General features: G+C 44.6%; 2 protein-coding genes across 2 annotated transcripts in view; one reads left to right on the top strand and one right to left on the bottom strand.

Moving 5' to 3' along the window:
* Positions 1-18,158, bottom strand: part of LOC147031901 (sperm motility kinase 3A-like) — a 58,501-nt gene that overhangs the window by 15,234 nt on the left and 25,109 nt on the right. The window lies entirely within an intron of this gene.
* Positions 14,437-18,158, top strand: part of LOC147031902 (uncharacterized) — a 3,932-nt gene continuing 210 nt past the window's right edge. Inside the window, exons 1-2 of the mRNA XM_085868990.1 lie at positions 14,437-14,653; positions 14,779-18,158. The exon at positions 14,779-18,158 is cut by the window's right edge and continues 210 nt beyond it. Of these exons, the coding sequence (XP_085725116.1) occupies positions 14,882-15,634 (753 nt within the window). The 5' untranslated portion in view covers positions 14,437-14,653; positions 14,779-14,881 and the 3' untranslated portion in view covers positions 15,635-18,158. The remainder of the gene's footprint in view (positions 14,654-14,778) is intronic.

Below are 18,158 nucleotides of genomic sequence, written 5' to 3'. Positions count from 1 at the left end.
TCACATCTGTTCCCCACTGTGTTTTTCCTTCCCTCACCTGCCCCTCTTGTCTCCTGCTCCCCTTGTTGTATGTTCAGAGCATTTAGGGAAGGAAAGGGAATGTGGTGAAAATTTTGCCTAATTTTTGGAACAATTAAAACATTGGACAAGGATGTCTTGCAACACAATTTAATTCAGAACATTTAAACTTTAAATAAACAAAGCAGCAACAATACTGCTGTTTGCGAATGAAGATGTTTTTCATGTTAAATATTGTGACGGTTGGAAGCATGGGGGGAGGAGAGTTGGGAGGATTTGTTTACACTTCAGAACTTGTCTCCTTAATCCACCACCACTGATATGATTTCAGCCTGGGAATTCTTCAACAGAAAACTGCTCTCTCTCGTATGCACAGATTAATCCCATCTTGTCTTCAATTATCTTGCCATCCTCCCGCTTGTGCTTCTCTGAATCCTCTGGTGAGGCTGTTGCTTGATTTAAAACAACTTGCATTCTCCTTCTGGAAGGCAAATCCGACTGAATGCAACCTCAGATCAATCCACAAAGCCCCACAACAAGTGTGTGTATACCCTCAGGAGAGCTTGAAAGTAACATGTGTCCAATCTCAAAAATGAACTTTCAACCTTGTTTTCCTCGAAAACCTGGTGGCACCTTGTCAAGTCTATCTCTGGTGTTTGCTCCCGTTCCATCCTTTTCCTCTCTTCAAATGGCACCACAGCCGATTCCACTCGTGAGAAGGCTGAATGCCTCAAAACCTTTCGTCCGGAACCTCTTCCTCTCTGAACCCAATGAAGATATCGCGTGTTAATGGGGATAGGTGTGCATAGCGAATGCGAGTCAGACCAAGTTCGTGTTCTTTCTTTCTTTGACACACTCATCTCGAACCATTTCCCACAAAAGGTGAACAAAGACACATCACGATATGCCAACATCCTTCCTTTCGTGGAGAATCCCGCACAATCGGCTCGAGTAAGGAAGGGAATATTAAGACTACGTGCCAGTTCCCCCCAAATGGAAGCGATCCATCCAATCTGACAGGTGAGCACATATCTCCTCACCCCTCCCATTTCCTGGAAAAAAAAGCCTGTAATGTTCGCTTCACAAATCAGGCACTCTAAATGGGTCGAAAGACAGGAATCGCCCAATGACCATCTCGGAGGATCTTGACCACCCCCGCAAATCATGCACCAATGAAGAGTTGTGAAGCCGAGGAGTAAGGGAGGGGGTGCGAAATGGAATAAAAAAGGAAGGAATGCACAAAGCACAGAGAGAGAATTTTGGGTACAGCGTTGTACAGCTTTTCTCTCACCGACCCTCTTCCACACTCCAAAGAAAACTTTTGCTGACACTTCTTCATGTTTCGACTTTTCCAACTTTCATTTCTCGACATTCTTCCGACCTTTTTAACTTTCCATTCCCATCTTCCATACTTTGCATGGCTTTCACCCAGCCACTGACACACACTTCAAACCCGGCGCAGATTCACATCGTCCTGTTGTTGCCACGGGACCACCATATGAGATCGAAACACCGCACGAGTTTCCTGCCAACCATGCCGTCCATCGTGTTTGATTGAGGGAACATCCAGCCACCCCCACCTGACCGGGACCCTGATAGATTGGAGGAAATAGTCCAGGAGGGATTGTGCGGAAGGTGAGCCTGAACCCCTGAGCAGAGGTTCACCACAGCTTCAAAGAGGATTGCAGAAGGTGTGTAGAGGTGCGTAAAAGACCTCACACTCCTTCTTTCTCACCATCATTTCTCACCCGTTTCCTTGCATTATTTCCTTTCCTTGGGTGTCTGGATCCATTTCACGTAAAGGTGCAAAGTAATTATTTAAGGCATCGAAGGGTGGGTATATCGCACATTGGATAAGAGGTCATGTACAAGTTCCTCTAAATTTCTGAATTTTGCTTGCATTGCCTTTCCTGAAGTCTCCCACCATTTCCCCATTTGAATTCCCAAAACACCATTTCTCCCACCAATTTTCTGCTTGTGTAACAAGTTTATGAAAGACATGATATCGTGTCCTGACTTTTTGACTGCTGGGGTTTGATCTGAAATAGCGCTCCTGGGATCGGACCAAGTGAATAATTGGTCTGATACATGCGAGGGTGTGGCACATAACAATCATTCGCTTGGTCAATTAGTAGTCATTACACAGTCGCAGTCGCGGTTCCCCATCTGCTTCATTCATCTCACAAGTACGGTAAACCAGCCCTGAGCACAAATATATAGCCGGAGGTGAGTGTTGGAGACGGTGTTCGTGGTGCTGTTATGGACACGTTGGGCTTTCAAAGTTTTCCGACCCATGGCCGTAACAACATAAAGGAGGAAGAAAATGGATCGGTGACCCATTTTGGCCGCTGTATCAACATAATCATACGTCGGTCGTGAATACACCGTCTATAAACCACACAAAGGGGGAGGAAGGGGGGGCAAGGGAATGCAGAGATGTCCAATTGAAGAAAATAAAAATTAATGAACGGAAGAAAGGGGTTTGGATGGATAAGTGAAAAATAAATCAAGGGAGGTGAGGGAGGGAAGATGTTTCAGAGGAGTTTTGAGGAAGAGAGAAGGAGAGAGGTCCGAAGCAACAAAAAAAATAATTTTCGTTATAACATTCATGATGGTAATGATAAAAATGATGATGAGAGGAAATGTATAAATACTCACTCGTAATTCGCTCTCTGAAAAGGGATATTTTTGGTGAACATGTAATGGAGCACGACTCCAGTTGCCCAGACGTCAATGGGAGGACCTTCATAATTTCTTCCTCTTAGGATTTCTGGAGCCATCAAAGTCAGTGTCCCTATTTTGCCTTGAAGCGGCTGACCTGGGACAAAACATCTGGCAAGACCGAAGTCAGCCACTTTTAATACTCCCACTGGGCTATAAAGGAGGTTTTGGGGCTGGAGAGAGAGGATAAAAACAGAGATGGCTTTGTTAAAGTGGAATGATAACAATTCGTAAAAATCATACCATAAAGATGAAGACATAACCAACCACAAACAGACATAACTCAGAGATTATCTTTCACTGAATGTTGCTGAAGCCGGCCAAAACCATGTCAGAAAATTGGAATTTATCCAACACTTTTCAAAAGGTTGTGTGGCATCTTTCACATCTATAAGTAAGAGTTGGCAGATGGTGCAGCTCGGTTGAGTTCTCCTCTGAAATCACAGCACCTCGGTGATGTAACACTCCTGGCAGAGAATTGGGTTGATAGTGTGAACGTGGATCCACTTCAGTCTGTGATCAAAGCTGCCTGGATGTCAGATCAATTGGATATATTGTTACCTCTGAGCTATGTTGTCAGTTCTTTAATTTAATAAATTTGTGCAGATTATTGTCCAAATTGCTGTTAACATGACACTTTGAAAAAAATTTCACCATTCTGAAACTTGTTTGAGCTCGAGATCTATCCGATGAAGGATAAAAGGAGATATTACCCAGTTGGATTTACAAGCCGACAGGATGGTCTTGAGGTACGCACACTCGCCTCTACATTGCCGAGCCTGGGAAAGAAATCCTGACCCAGCTTTCAAATGTCATCCCAGTGTTTGACTGGCAGAGTGATTCACCAATGGATGTGCCATCCTTCGGATGGTCATTAAACATCAATTTCATCTGTCGGTCTTCGTTGGTGGACATTAAAGACCCACGGTGTCCTTCACAAAGAGTAGTTGAGCTATCGCTGCACCCTGAACAAATTTCAAATTCCTGCCCCAACCTACAGAGGGGAGGGATTCAATCAGTGGTACAGCCATGTCCTCAGACATGATGCTACCCTGCAGCCTTGTGCTGTATATGAAAGAAGAAGGTGGATTTACAGGGTATCTCACCGACGGCTGCATGCTTTAAAATGATTCTCACAAACTTTCATGTACATACCATGCTACTTCACTGTGGTGTCAGATTTTCATTCAATAATCAGCACACTTAATGTTCAAAACGTTCCTCGAGTTTTTCTAATCGACCCAGAAAATATGCTCAATTTCCCGAACTCGTCATACCAGGGAGTGAAATGTATGGTGTCATTGAATCATTTGCAGGACTGTGCCATGTCTACAGGTTAAAATTGCAAGTTCCAAAGTCGTGGAGAGGAAAGCAGACGTCTACGCATGTTTTTATCAACAAATATAAAAATACATTCAGAGAGTTGGTGAATTTTCATGTGAAATATGATAATTTTCACTTCCAAATAACATTACTGCAGGAAGTTTCATTCCTGATCGCCTGAATACTTCAAGTCATGAAATCCATCGAATCAAAACTCGAATTTTGAAATGATCGATCAACATGTGACAAACACTCAGAATTGGCCAGACTTGCAGAAGTGGATCTGGGTGGATGAACAATGCACCATATTCCTCAAGGAATTGCCCACTCTCCCTGAAGGACACCATAGGATCTTTAACGTCCACAAACTAATGGCAGCAGACGGGACCCCCAGTTTTACATGCATCTGAGGGATGGCCTGTACAATCATGAATCACCATGCTTGTGAAACACCACGATGAGAGTTTATACCTGGGTCAGGATTCAAACCCAGGCGAGATGACTCAGAGGCTAAGTGTCGGTCGGTCAATGGCACCCTGCCAGCCCCAAAGAATATTGGAGTTTATTTAATGAATTTCTGTTGAAACGCAGCACCACCAAATACAATGTTATATTACAAACTACAAAGATTTATATTACGAGTGAAAATGTTCCACTCAATCAGCAAAGAATAATGAAAATGAAATTTCAATGTTCAGGTGATATTGATGAATGGTGAACTTCCAGACGTTGCGGTTGTTTAAAGTAATGTTTGTATGTTCAACATATGAACGAAAGTTTTGTGAATTTCTGTGTGTTTCCTGCCAACCTTCCCTCATTTTTTATAGGTTTTATAGAATGAGAGATTTGAGAAAAAAATCTGTGAATTATGTGATGAAAATACAATCATGAAATGAACCGAGAAAAAAAAACATTTCGTTGTCTGGATTCTTACCTTTATGTCAGAATGAACAATGTTCTGATCATGGATGTGTGCAAGTGCAGAAACAGTCTGGAAAAGATCAAAAGCACATGATGAGATTCATTTTGAAATTAAACATCAAACTCGTTCACAATTATGTTGTTTCCTGTTCAATACAACATTTCAAACCGGACATGTGCATCACACTTGTGAACACGATTCACTCACCTGGTACATGATCGGCCACGCAAATTGTTCAGACAGAGGGTCATTTCGAGAGACGAAATCATGGAGCGTTTCTGCACACAAAACTCATCGTGAGACTCTTCACAGAAACAAATAAATACAAGGCATGTACAAGTGAAGTGATAAAATATTAAGTGATTCTTCACCATTGAGTGATACAATAAGGACAGAAATAACATATCCATAGAACGATGTCTCAACAAGTTTCGGACAAATTCGGACAAGACTTCGTGGATGAGTTGGGGAGGTGACAAGAACAAGCCGATTCAATTTTGGTTTAGTTCCGGATGTGGATCCGGCCGATCATTGGGATTCAAATTGTAAACGGTGCAGCCTGGCGTCGGTATGTCCTCTACAGAGTGCCGTTCTAGTTTCTTTGTGTCATCCAAAAAGTTATATCGTGAACTTTAGATACAATTGTGCAGAAATAACTAACCAAAACGAGTGAGTTCACAGAACATGATATCCCCTGTTGTGTTCAAGTCTTTTCTTAAATTTTAATAATATAATGATTTGAAAGATCGTTTAAAAATCCACAAGTTTATCACTCCGAAAGCAGTCTTACACATCACTCTTAAACACTGAAATAAGGTGACATTGAGTCAGTTTAGAAGATGGAGGCTTCATTGATCACCATAGATTGGAGCATCAATCGGCTTCGGACACAGCCATGTGACGGCCTCATCTTCACCTCCGATACTGCACCTCTCACATGCCGTGCCCTCATGCTGTGTATCATGTTTATAGAGCATGTTTCTTGGATGTATTATGAAGACAATTTGCATTCTACGGTGCTCAAACATACAATTCAATTCCAATAAAAGTTCAGAGATGTTTAAAGGTTTATAAAATGATTAATTCTGGATTACACCACCATTTTACCGAGTATCGATTATATCATCCTGTCTGACATGTTATATCAGTGAGTTGACCTTTTGTTTGTGTCCTTCATCATGTCCTGAAAAACACTAAGTTTCCTGTTTGGAATGATTTTCAATTTTGTTTGAGTGCCAGGCAGGACGGCAGAGTAAAAAAGATCATCTCACTCCTCTCTCCACATTTGTGATCGGAACAAATTCAGAGCCAACGTTCGGCAAAACGACAGACTTGTCTTCGCATTGATGTTCAGATTCGTGTTCAAAATAAAACATTCAATTTAAATGAGTTGTTCCTCCTTCATAAATGATGATCATAAACTGATGAGGCAGACAGATGGACGGACATGAACCAAATGCTTCACCCTGCTTTTCACATTTTGTGTGCACGGGGTAATTATTACAGATTTTAAATTGATTACGATGTTAAAGTGTGAGAAAATGAACACAAACATCACCACAAAACAGAAGGAGAATTGAAAAAGCCTTACCCCCATCAACAAACTCCATTGTTAAGGCTGCGCAGTCACTCAAAACTTGAAAACGAAACACTTTCACTGCACGGGGACGGCGGGATGGAACAAATGAAAACAATGTTGAAACAGGTCATCAGAACACGAGACGAACTTGATCCATGTTACCCTCGGTGTGGTTTATTTAATTCCAGCAAATACAACCCGTCACGTTGCTGAGGGGGAGATCAAGTGGGAGGGAGTAAGGGGAGATGGAAGAGAGGAGATGGTGGAGAGGGAGGGGAAAAAAAGAGGAGGGAGAGAAAAAGCGAGGAGAGACGGGGAAAGGGGAGGGAGGAGGGAGAGAGAAAGGAGGGAGGAGAGAGAGAGAGAGAGAGAGAGAGAGAGAGAGAGAGAGAGAGAGAGAGAGAGAGAGAGAGAGAGAGAGAGAGAGAGAGAGGGGTGGGAGAGAAAGGGAAGGGAGGAAGCTGTGTTGAGGGAGGGGAAAGTAAGGAAAGGAAGGGGAGGGAGGGCGAGAAAGTGGGCTAGGGGAGGGATGCCTCAGCAAACGTCACAATACACTCCGAGTCAGGGGAGGCGAGCAGGATGGGAAAGAGAGGAGGGGGAGGAAGTGGGGAGGGGTTTGGGAGGAGATATGCGTGAGGGGAGTTCTCGAAATGCATTTGATAGTGAGATTTGTGGAGAAGGGGGGGTAGTCCAGAATTGATCAACATGGGATACGCCAAAACAACATGTGAACACAGCAAGCGGAAACTGCTGGGAGATGAAAGGGTAAAGGTGGGGGTGGAGAGGAGAGGAGGTTTGGAACCAGGTAAGCATGAGGGTAGGGGAAGAGAAAGAAGCGTGAAGAGAGGGGAAGAAAGGCAGGGTGAGGGGAAGGGAAGGTGTCATGGGGGCAGAGAAGAGAACAAAACATGAGGGGAGGGGTAGGGAAGGGTGATAAAATGTGCCCAAACAGCAACATCTTCTTTTTAACCACCAGGTTTCATATAAAACCAGGTGGGAGCATTGAAATCCATACTATCTACCTGTGAAAGGTCTGCCTGAATGCATGAATACTGACACATGCAGCGACCTTTGCACCCCTCCGGTCGGCTCAGTCCTATTCTGATTTGTGCACGATACATGGTGTGTGTGCCATTTTAAATTTAAAACCAAACCGACAGTCCTTAACAGTCTCCTTAACAATGAAGGGGGTGGGGGAGCAGGGAGAGGGGTGAAAGTAGAGAAGGTTGAGAGTCGGGGAAGGGTAAGAGAGACAGAAAGAGGGGTAAGAGAGGGAGAGGGGGAAGAGAGGAAGAGGGGGAGTGAGAGGGAGAGAAAGGTGGGGAGGGGGAGAGGAGGGGATTATGGCAGATGTGTCGTCCAGTTTAACTTCCATCCGAGAGACGGTACACACATTGATGAATTACCTGACCTGTGATTTGAACCCAGGCGAGACAGCTTCGAGCGAGAGCATGGGTATCTCTCAGCTCTCCTGCCAAGATGTGGGAATTCACTGCTTTGTATAAAAACTAAAAACATTTTTTACTCATTGTAATCATCTCATTTATTTTGGCTTCCTCACTCCGGAAATGTCCCCAAACAGAACCGAGCCGACAGATCACCAACAAAGCTTGAAGAGCGCTCACCAAATGCCTAAACCACTCAAGCAACAAAACAGTTGAAGAAACTTTTAAAAACAAAACAGTGTTTTATAATTATTTATCTCTGCTGAAGTGAAGGGTCGTATAATGAAAGAAGATGGTACAATTCGGGGAAATGTGGTGTAAAATAAAATTTCACATTTTCAGCGAATGAATCACCACCCGACTCACCGCCGGAGCCAATGTACGGCCAAAACGCAGACGAATGAGCCCTTAACTGTGTTCAAGTTGATCGATATATTCAGTGACACTGCGAGTATTGCAGAGTGCTCCCCAAGTGGCTTAAGCACTCAATCAAGCACTCCAGCGAAACGGTTGATGAGTCATGGCTGACGAAGCAAGCGATTGCCGATCAGTTGTGTCATCACCATGCATCCGGAGACGACTGGAATGTCAAGCGATGTCCGAATTGGACAAGTGAACACTTTTTTTCGAAATCAAAACTGCTGTTGAAATCAATAGAAAAGTTTATATTTTGAAATTCGGCTGAGATTAAGAGATTTTGGAGCTTTTGGCATGTACATAAATTAAATAAACCCACGAACGTTTGCATCTCTGGGTGTTGACAAGCATTGCCATGTATCCATTGATTTGTAGGTTTGATGATCAGGCATTCAATATAATGTGAGTGAGGAAAGTGAAAAAAAAAAAAAACTTTCCATTAACAAATTGTTGCAGCCTATTCCAAGTCGAGGCATTGTTGAGTAGGACAAAAAATATAGCGGCTTCAGACTCTTGTGAGCTGACAGAGGGCTGACAAAGATGGCACGCCACTATTTTTGTAAGGCTTATTTTGTTTTTTGTTGTTGTGATATTTAGTATTTACCCCATAAATTATCTTCAAAAGGGGTGTTTAAATTAACCCAAACACCCAATTTTCATTCATGTATTCCCTCCGAGATCCCTTCGTGTGCATGAAAAGTTTGGGGCCGCTGGGTTTCATGGTTTTGGAATTATGGAGGAGACGGGTCGACGAACTTACGGACACACACTGACATTTATTCTAATAGATTATGGGTCAATGGTTCCTCAAACTCTGTGAACATTTGCTCTGTCATTCATTGGGTTTCCAGTCTCGACGACTCAGCAAGACCTGTGCTGTGTTAAGAAACAATGAGAACAAACTGCACAAGTCAGAGCCATCACCAAAATCGATGTAAAAGCTCAAGGAAAGGGTGCAATGCACACACTCACCAATGTTTGGATGATCAACCTGCAGTAACATTCTCCCTTCATCAGAGAGCTGAAAAACAAAAACAAATAGATTAAACTTGTCAATAATAGGCAATCATTTTTTCAATAATTTAATTTATCTCATATAAAGGAAGTGAACCAGTTAAAAATTTGCAGAAGGAAGTGCTGAGGAGCCTCGGGGAACAGGAATCCCGAATATCGAAACAGATGATCTTTCGTGGCAGAGACTCGGAAACATCCACCATTGTGCTGCCGTTTCCGTTACCTCTGTACATTCTCACATGATTACGTGTGGGTTTAAACGTCACAAACAGCCTGTATAGTCCCAATGGCCGGTGGGGTTCCATGGAAATGGTCCTACATTCACCACATTCCCATAAACTCACCATTTTCCAATTTTTTCTCTCCATGCACTTCACTGCAACCTGGGGAAGGAACAGAAAACATATGGAACAATTGCTTCACGAAAAAATATTTTCACGAAAAAAATAAGTGACTACTATATTCGTTATTGTTGTGTGTCTGTCTGTCCCGAGCATAGCTACGTGGGTTTTGATCCAATCGTGACAAAATTTTGGTGGGAGGTTTATATCATGATCGAGTTGTATTTTCCTGAAAATGGGCGTGGTGTGCCCATTATGGGTGGAGCCACGCCCAAAAAACATGTGCTTTAAGGGGGTAGCCGATTTCAATTTGCATCTTCTCCGAGGGGGTTTGTCGAATCCGGCAGGGGTTTCGGTATTTGGTTAGCCCCATGGCACCTGCATAGCCCCACGGAGCTCGATTTTTCATTTTCCTCCCAAAGTCAAAGTCACAAGGTCACGAACTTAGAAAATCGCGATTTTGACAGAAAAATCCATCTTCTCCGAATGGTTTGTCGAATCTGGCAGTGGTTTCGGTATTTGGTTCGCCCAGGGGCACCTGCATAGCCCCACGGAGCTCGATTTTTCATTTTCGTCCCAAGGTCAAGGTCACAAGGTCAAGGTCACAAGGTCACGAACTTAGAAAATTTCGAATTTTGACATAAAAATCATACGACTGCCCAAACTTTGAGAGCTTGGATGACAATATTTTTAATGCATAATCTTGACGTCATTCCCCACCTAAAGTCTTGAAACTATTTTGCTTTATCTCGAACACCTTGCCCGTGGCGCACCCTTCAAGTTTCTTTTTATGCTGATTTCATCAAAGTATGGATAATCCGAGGAGTGTGAAATGCCATGTAGCCTATATGACGTTATATTGTTCCTGGAATGTTCCAGAGGAAGTTTTGCACCAAAGGTCATAATCCTTGACCTTTGACCTTTGAAGGTCACAAAGGTCAAATTTTCAAAGTTGTGGGAATCGAACCGGGTTTTCGACCTTCTTCGACAAACTAACTCCAGTAAGCTATAGCACATATCCTCTTTCCTTATTTTAATGTCCACAACATTGTTTTGTGACCTTTAAAGGTTATGCAAAGGTCAAATTTTGAAAGTTGTTGAACGAAACCGGGTTTTCGACATTTTGGAGCAAATAACCCGTCACTCATGATCGACATCATGTTGATCATTCTTTCTAACTTGGTCAAAAATTGTCACATCGTCTCATCCTTGACTTCTGAAACAATCTACATCGTCAAATACCACTCGTGAACCATCGTCGTCGTCAGACTTGTCTCATGATATAACCTTTCAACAGAGCATGAAAAAGCAGGAAACGAGCACAATGTTGGTCTCTATTGATATACAATGATTGTAAATGTCCACCGTATGTTACGATGAATTGGATCAGATGATGTTATCCTTACGTTGTTTCATTGGTGTTGTTCAGTTTCAATCAGTGTGTGTTCCAGAAATAAGAAGTTTAACATTGCACACTCAAACATGCTCGAGTTGATGTAATCTTTCTTGCAACCATCGATTCGGACTCTGCTTTCGTGGAATGTCGAGTCGAGTGTCGTGGAATTTTGATGAAACACTTCTCTGTTATGATTGTGGAAACCAGTGTGATGTCACGAAGTTTGGATGAAAAATGCACATTAATGCTCCGCCCATGTCTTGACTCATGCATATTCATGTTTTGCTTCATGCACATTTACGCTCTGCTCATGTGTTGCTCATCGCTGCTGGGAGGAGCGTAGTGGTTGGCTCCTCCCAGTTTGGTGGAACGGTGGTTGTGTGTGTAGAAAGCACGATTTTTACCGTCACACTTGGAGGGTTTTAAAATAAAGTTAAAAGTTTTTTTAAACCTCTGAGTGTTGGAAAGCTGCCTGGAGCATTGTTTCTTCATATAATGTCGATACGGAGGCCGTTCCAGGATAACCAGAACGGCACCCGGTGGAGCGCATACCTCCGCCTGGCTGAACAGTTTAGGTGTTGTATCCCACTGATAGGACGGATCTGGATCTGGGCATGAATCAAAATCGAATCGGCTTCTTCTCGTCACCCAACCAACTCATTCACCAAGTTTTGTCACAATCCATTCACAACGTTTTGAGATATCGTGCTATATATCATTTTTGGTCGCATCTGTCAATGGTGAAGAATCGCTGGAAAAAAAAAATTCAAAAAAGAATTCTCGTGTCAGGATGTACAGTGCACCTCCGTAACACTTGGACATACACCCCCAACACCCTCCCTCTCGGTAACACTTGGACATACACCCCCAACACCCTCCCTCTCGGTAACACTTGGACATACACCCCCAACACCCTCCCACTTGGACATACACCCCCAACACCCTCCCACTTGGACAAACACCCCCAACACCCTCCCACTCCGTAACACTTGGACATACACCCCCCTCTACCCGATGCACTATGTAATTTTTGAATGGCCCCTTTCCCCCGCTGTTCTGTCCATTTCGTTATTTTCCATCGGATGAGGATTATCTCTAATCTTCGTGGGGATCGTGTTGGCTTTCAATGTCTTCAATTTACTCTTCCCAAACTGTGAATACAGGAAGGAGTGGAACGAATCATCTTCAAACTGGGTGCTGCAAATTCCACTTCAACCAGTCTGGCCGTGCCACGTTCCTCTGCTCAGTTTCACCTCGGTGTCCAAATTCTCCTTTCAGTTGAATGTTTTGGTCAAACACGGATCCTCACAACATCTTTGATAGTTTTGCTACAACCAACAACAATACATCGTGCTGCCAATCTCAGGACTTTTTCACAGTTCAGAGCAGATGAACACCGCACATAAATGTCGGTCCCGCAGCAAAAGTATAACCGAGATGACGTGGCGGGTCACGTATGACGTCATCACATCATCGTTTTTTGGGGAGCAGGGCCAATCAGAATACAAACACATTAAAAAAAACGTTAAAATATCCGTTTCAAGATATTTATTCAAGAAAAAAAACGATTAAGTGTTAAGTGGAGACGTATTTATTTATTAAACCAAACTTGATTTTCTCATTCTGTGGACGGAACTTGAAGCACTCAATCGAGCACTCCACTCAAAACCGTCCATATGGAACGGCAGGCTTGGCAAGCGCTCGCTGGGAACTGAACACACCGTGGTTGTCCAGCTTTGTTCATTCCATTGTGACGTAGATTGACTGATTGAAAGATATCTTGGACAATCAAAACTCAACAAAATTACAACACGTGATCATTTGTAAACCTGTTTCATTCATAAATATCCGAATATTTACAATTCAATGTTTGTTCTGTTCATTTGACCTTTACATGTGAATTTACACCAATAAACGTCGAGACTCTGAGAGACATTGGTTGGTTGACGACTCCTTGTATCTCGACCTCATGTCCTGTCAGTCATTGGAATGAATTACACCGAGGAACGAATGAATTTCACCGAGGAACGAATTATTTACACCGAGCAACGAATGAATTAAATCGAGGAACGAATGACTTACACCGAGGAACGAATGAATTACACCGAGCAACGAATGAATTACACCGAGCAACGAATGAATTAAACCGAGGAACGAATGAATTACACCGAGCAACGAATGAATTACACCGAGCAACGAATGAATTACACCGAGGAACAAATGAATGAGTGAAACCGAACAAACCGCTCACATTCTTACCTGTTTCCCGGATTCCAGGTGTGTCCCTTGGAACACCGTCCCAAAGGCTCCAGCTCCAAGTTTGTGGATAATTTCCAGGTTCGGAACCTGTAAGGAAACATAGAAACCTCATTCCACTCCGAGAGGACTTTCTTTCACAGGGAAGGAAACAATAAAATATAAAAATAATATTTCACATTCTGTCCGTGTGGAGGATGAACCTGGGGTTGTACACAAGGTGAACATGAACACCTGGGGAAGAGAATCAAGAGGAAATGGAACATCTGGTTCACCTTGGGCATCTCGTGGGGATAACCCTCTTCACGTCTCCAAATATTCACCTCCTGCTTGTCAGGAGATTTCTCCTCGTTTTCAAACGGAGAATGAAAACTAATTCTCTGAGGTAAAACCTCAATTAGTCTCATTGTCAAAATGCACTCGAGGATATTGGAAAAGAGAGAGAACGTTGGAAACGTGTTATCACTACCAACGTCTTCACTCGAGTGAAACAAACACATACAGTGACGTCATTCCCTGGGAGCGAATGGGAACGCCCCCTTCATTGTACGTCATCATGGGCCGTTAAAAATTGAATAACGGTTCTGGGGCGGGGGCGGGGCGAGACGGGGTGTGGGGGCGGGGCGAGACGTGGAGGGGGCGGGGCGAGACGGGGTGTGGGGGCGGGGCGAGACGTGGAGGGGGCGGGGCTAATGGCGGATATTTTAACTGGAAGTCGAGAAATCAAGGGAATGAAATCACCTTCATTCTGTGGGAGCGAAATTCTCGACTCCTCATGGTAATAATTACATTACCATGGAGAGTATTATGTTATTTCCCTCCTCTGCCATGAAATAAACTGCTGTGCGAACAATTTACATGATGTTAATCGCGGTAATGACGTCATGACGTAAATCAAAAGTCCATCTGGGTGAAATGAGGGAAGAATCGAATCCGCATATCGGAATAAGTGAATAACACCCCAATGTCCCACGGTTTGTGCTTCTGACGACGAAAATACGAAAACCTCCATATTTGTTGTTATTTAAAATAAAAAGGGTATTTCCGTGTTCATGTGGAAGAGTTTCACCCATGAGTGTGGTGAATCGAAGGTCGTGACGTGTGATCACATGTCGCGCGGCTCGAGCACGGAATAGATAAAGCCGAGCTCCGCACGAACGGGGTGATTGTCCCAGGGGCATTGTCATTTACGGCGGCGGTTCACTTGGTGCTCGTTGAATGGTGAGAATTGAGAGTATATCGGACTCCGTGCTTATACTGATTTATTTTGCGGTGATCGGTTGCGCGTGTATACCTTACTGCTTATGTACTCCTTGCTGCACCTGTATTCCCTGATGTGCCCGTAGAAGCGGCTTCAATCAAATGGAATAAAGCCTACACTCTGAAGGTTCTTCTCTCGCTTACATTTCAATTTATTCCATTTGGTTTTCTCGGCTCTCTCAACCAACGATGGACAAGATCTACAAACCAGAGAGGTTCGACGCTGACCCAAACGCGACTGACTCGGAAATGAAATGGTCGCATTGGTTCCGTTCCTTCTCACACTATCTGACCATCATCGAAGAGGGAGCCGACAAATTGGCCGCCCTTGTGAATCATGTCTCGCCCAGTGTATACAGGCTCTTCTCGGAGTGTGACACCTACGGAGCAGCGATCGACGTGCTGCAGGCTCTCTACGTGAAGCGCAAGAACGAGGTGTACATACGACATCTTCTCAACACACGCAAGCAAGCAGCCGGGGAGACAATCGATCAGTTCCTGCAAGCTCTGAGACAGTTGGGAAAAGACGGCAGCTTCCGGGCCGTAACCGCCGAGGAACACCGAGATGAAGCGACCCGAGAGGCATTCATCCAAGGGCTCAGGTCAGCCCACATACGGCAACGCTTACTGGAGAAAGTGCAACCCACTCTTGAAAAGGTAGTCGACCAGGCTCGAGCGATGGATACGGCTCAGCAGCAATCTGAGTCATTTGGGACACCGATGCTGCTAATGAACGCCGCTACGGTGGAAACTCAAGGAACCCCACAGGGCACCCCTGACACAGAGGATGGAGAAAAACCAGAGGAGTCGGATACCCAGACCTCGACAAACTCCTCAGCAACTACTTCGGTTGGTAAATGCTTCTTTTGTGGGTACAAAAGACACCCCGCCACAAATGCCCCGCCAATCTACTCTAAGGAAATCTACTCGAAGGAGAAATAAACCCACTTCTGCGGCTCTCTACTCACAAAAGAAACTAACTGCAGCCTCACCGGGGAATCTATCCAAGGCTATCATCAACGTACGAATTAACGGGCATATGGCTGAGGCTCTGATTGATACCGGTCGCTCTGAAAGTTTCGTCAACAGCTCGCTAGTGAAGGGCAGGAAATGGAAGATCCACCCGACAGACAATACGGTATGCATGGCCGCCACATCACTACAGTCCCGCGTACGAGGGTACTGCAATGTTGAATTGGACGTAAAAGGGTACACGCATCGGGATGTAAGGGTACTGGTGCTTCGTGATTTATGCGCAGACGTAATTCTGGGTCATAATGTCCTCAAGCAGCACACGAGCGTCGAAATACCCTTTGGAGGAAGCAAACCTCGTCTAATTTTAAATGCTTTGACCACCGCAGAGGTAACGTTCCCCCAGCTGTTTGCTAACTTGTCGCCGGTCTGTAAACCGATAGCGATCAAATCGCGGCGATATACCACTGCCGATATGAACTTCATCGCTTCAGAGACCAAGCGATTACTGGAAGAAGGAATTATAGAACCGAGCGATTCGCCATGGCGCGCACAGGTGTTGGTCACCGCCAATCAGAAACATAAGAAACGAATGGTTGTCGATTATTCCCAAACGGTCAATCGTTTCACCCAACTCGATGCCTCCCCTTTGCCGCGCATAGACGAGATGATCGAACGCGTGGCCAATTATAAGATATTCAGCACCATCGATTTGCGAAGCGCCTATCATCAAATTCCCATCCGAGAGGAAGACAAACCTTACACCGCATTCCAGGCAGGTAGACGCCTCTACCAATTCAGGAGGATTCCGTTCGGTGTCACGAATGGAGTAGCTTGCTTCCAACGAGTTATGGACGACATCATCTCAGATGAAAACCTCAAAGACACTTTTGTTTACGTGGACAATGTCACGGTGTGCGGTAAGGATCAGGGGGAACATGATATGAATCTGGACAGATTCTTGAGCATTGCTAGAAAATATAATCTGACCCTCAACTACGCGAAATGCGTATTCTCGGCAAGGTCAATTGACCTTCTCGGCTACACAATAGCCGACGGCACGATTAAGCCTGATCCTGGACGATTGCGCCCGCTCCGTGAGCTATCCCCACCTCAGGACCTGCAGACAATGCGCCGGGTGATAGGCATGTTCGCTTACTACGCAAGATGGATTTCCCAATACTCCGAGAAAATACATCCCCTAGTGCATTGCTAAAACTTCCCACCAGATGCCGCTGTTGTAAAAGCTTTCCACAGCCTCAAAGATGATATCAGTAATTCCGTGGTATTATCGATCGATAGCTCGGTGCCCTTCGTGGTGGAAACAGATGCTTCTGATCACGCGATAGCTGCGACGCTTAATCAGTCCGGGCGACCCGTCGCGTTCTTCTCGAGAACTCTCTCTGGAAGCGAGCAGAGACACTCAGCAATAGAGAAGGAAGCGTACGCTATTGTCGAAGCCCTACGTAAATGGAGACATTATTTACTGGGAAACCACTTCACGCTCGTTACGGACCAACGATCCGTGGCATTCATGTTTGATGGGAAAAATAACGGGAAAATTAAGAATGAAAAAATTATGAGATGGCGGATAGACCTTGCCTGCTATAGTTACGACATTGTTTACCGGCCCGGGAGGGAAAACCCTGCTGCAGACACCTTCTCTCGGGTCTACTGTTCGGCGACAATCAGTCAGGCTTTGCAAGACCTAGATGTGTCTCTTTGCCACCCAGGGGTAACCAGAATGGCACATTTCGTGCGCAGACAAAACCTTCCCTATTCTATCGAAGATATTAAACAAATGAATGCTTCATGCCCTGTTTGTGCTGAACTAAAACCCAGATTGTATGGCGCCGCTCCTGGCAGGTTGATCAAGGCCACTTCACCCTTCGAGAAACTAAATATCGACTTCAAAGGGCCCCTGCCGACCGAGACAGACAACAGATACATATTCACTGTTGTTGATGAATATTCAAGGTTCCCTTTCGCATTTCCGTGCTCGGATATGACCTCGGGCACTGTCGTGAAATGTCTCTCTGACCTCTTCGCAATGTTTGGGAAACCTTCGTACATACATTCAGACAGAGGGCCGCGTTTCATGTCGGCCGGGCTAAAACAGTTCCTATAAGAGCACGGCATAGCAACTAGTCGAACGACTGGTTACAACCCACAGGGTAATGGGCAGGTGGAACGGTATAACGGAATCATTTGGAAAGCCGTAACTCTGGCGTTGAAATCAAGAGGACTGGGCCCCGAGCGGTGGGAGGTTACCCTTCCCGACGCTCTGAATTCCATACGCTCTTTGCTCTGCACGTCCACCAATGCAACTCCTCACGAACGAATGTTTACTCACCAGCGACGTTATGTTGATGGCCAATCGGTGCCCAACTGGCTAACCCATCCCGGAACAGTGTTCATGAAACGCCCGGTACGACAAAGCAAGTATGAACCCATGGTGGAGGGTGTCAAACTCATCGATACTAATCCAGAGTAT

The sequence above is a fragment of the Eptatretus burgeri genome, chromosome 2 (assembly GCF_056783735.1).
Source record: "Eptatretus burgeri isolate ZD-2024b chromosome 2, Ebu_testis_v1, whole genome shotgun sequence".
Lineage (NCBI taxonomy): Eukaryota > Metazoa > Chordata > Myxini > Myxiniformes > Myxinidae > Eptatretus > Eptatretus burgeri.
The sequence above is the reverse complement of the archived record's forward strand: the minus strand, read 5'-3'. Positions and strand labels throughout refer to the sequence as shown.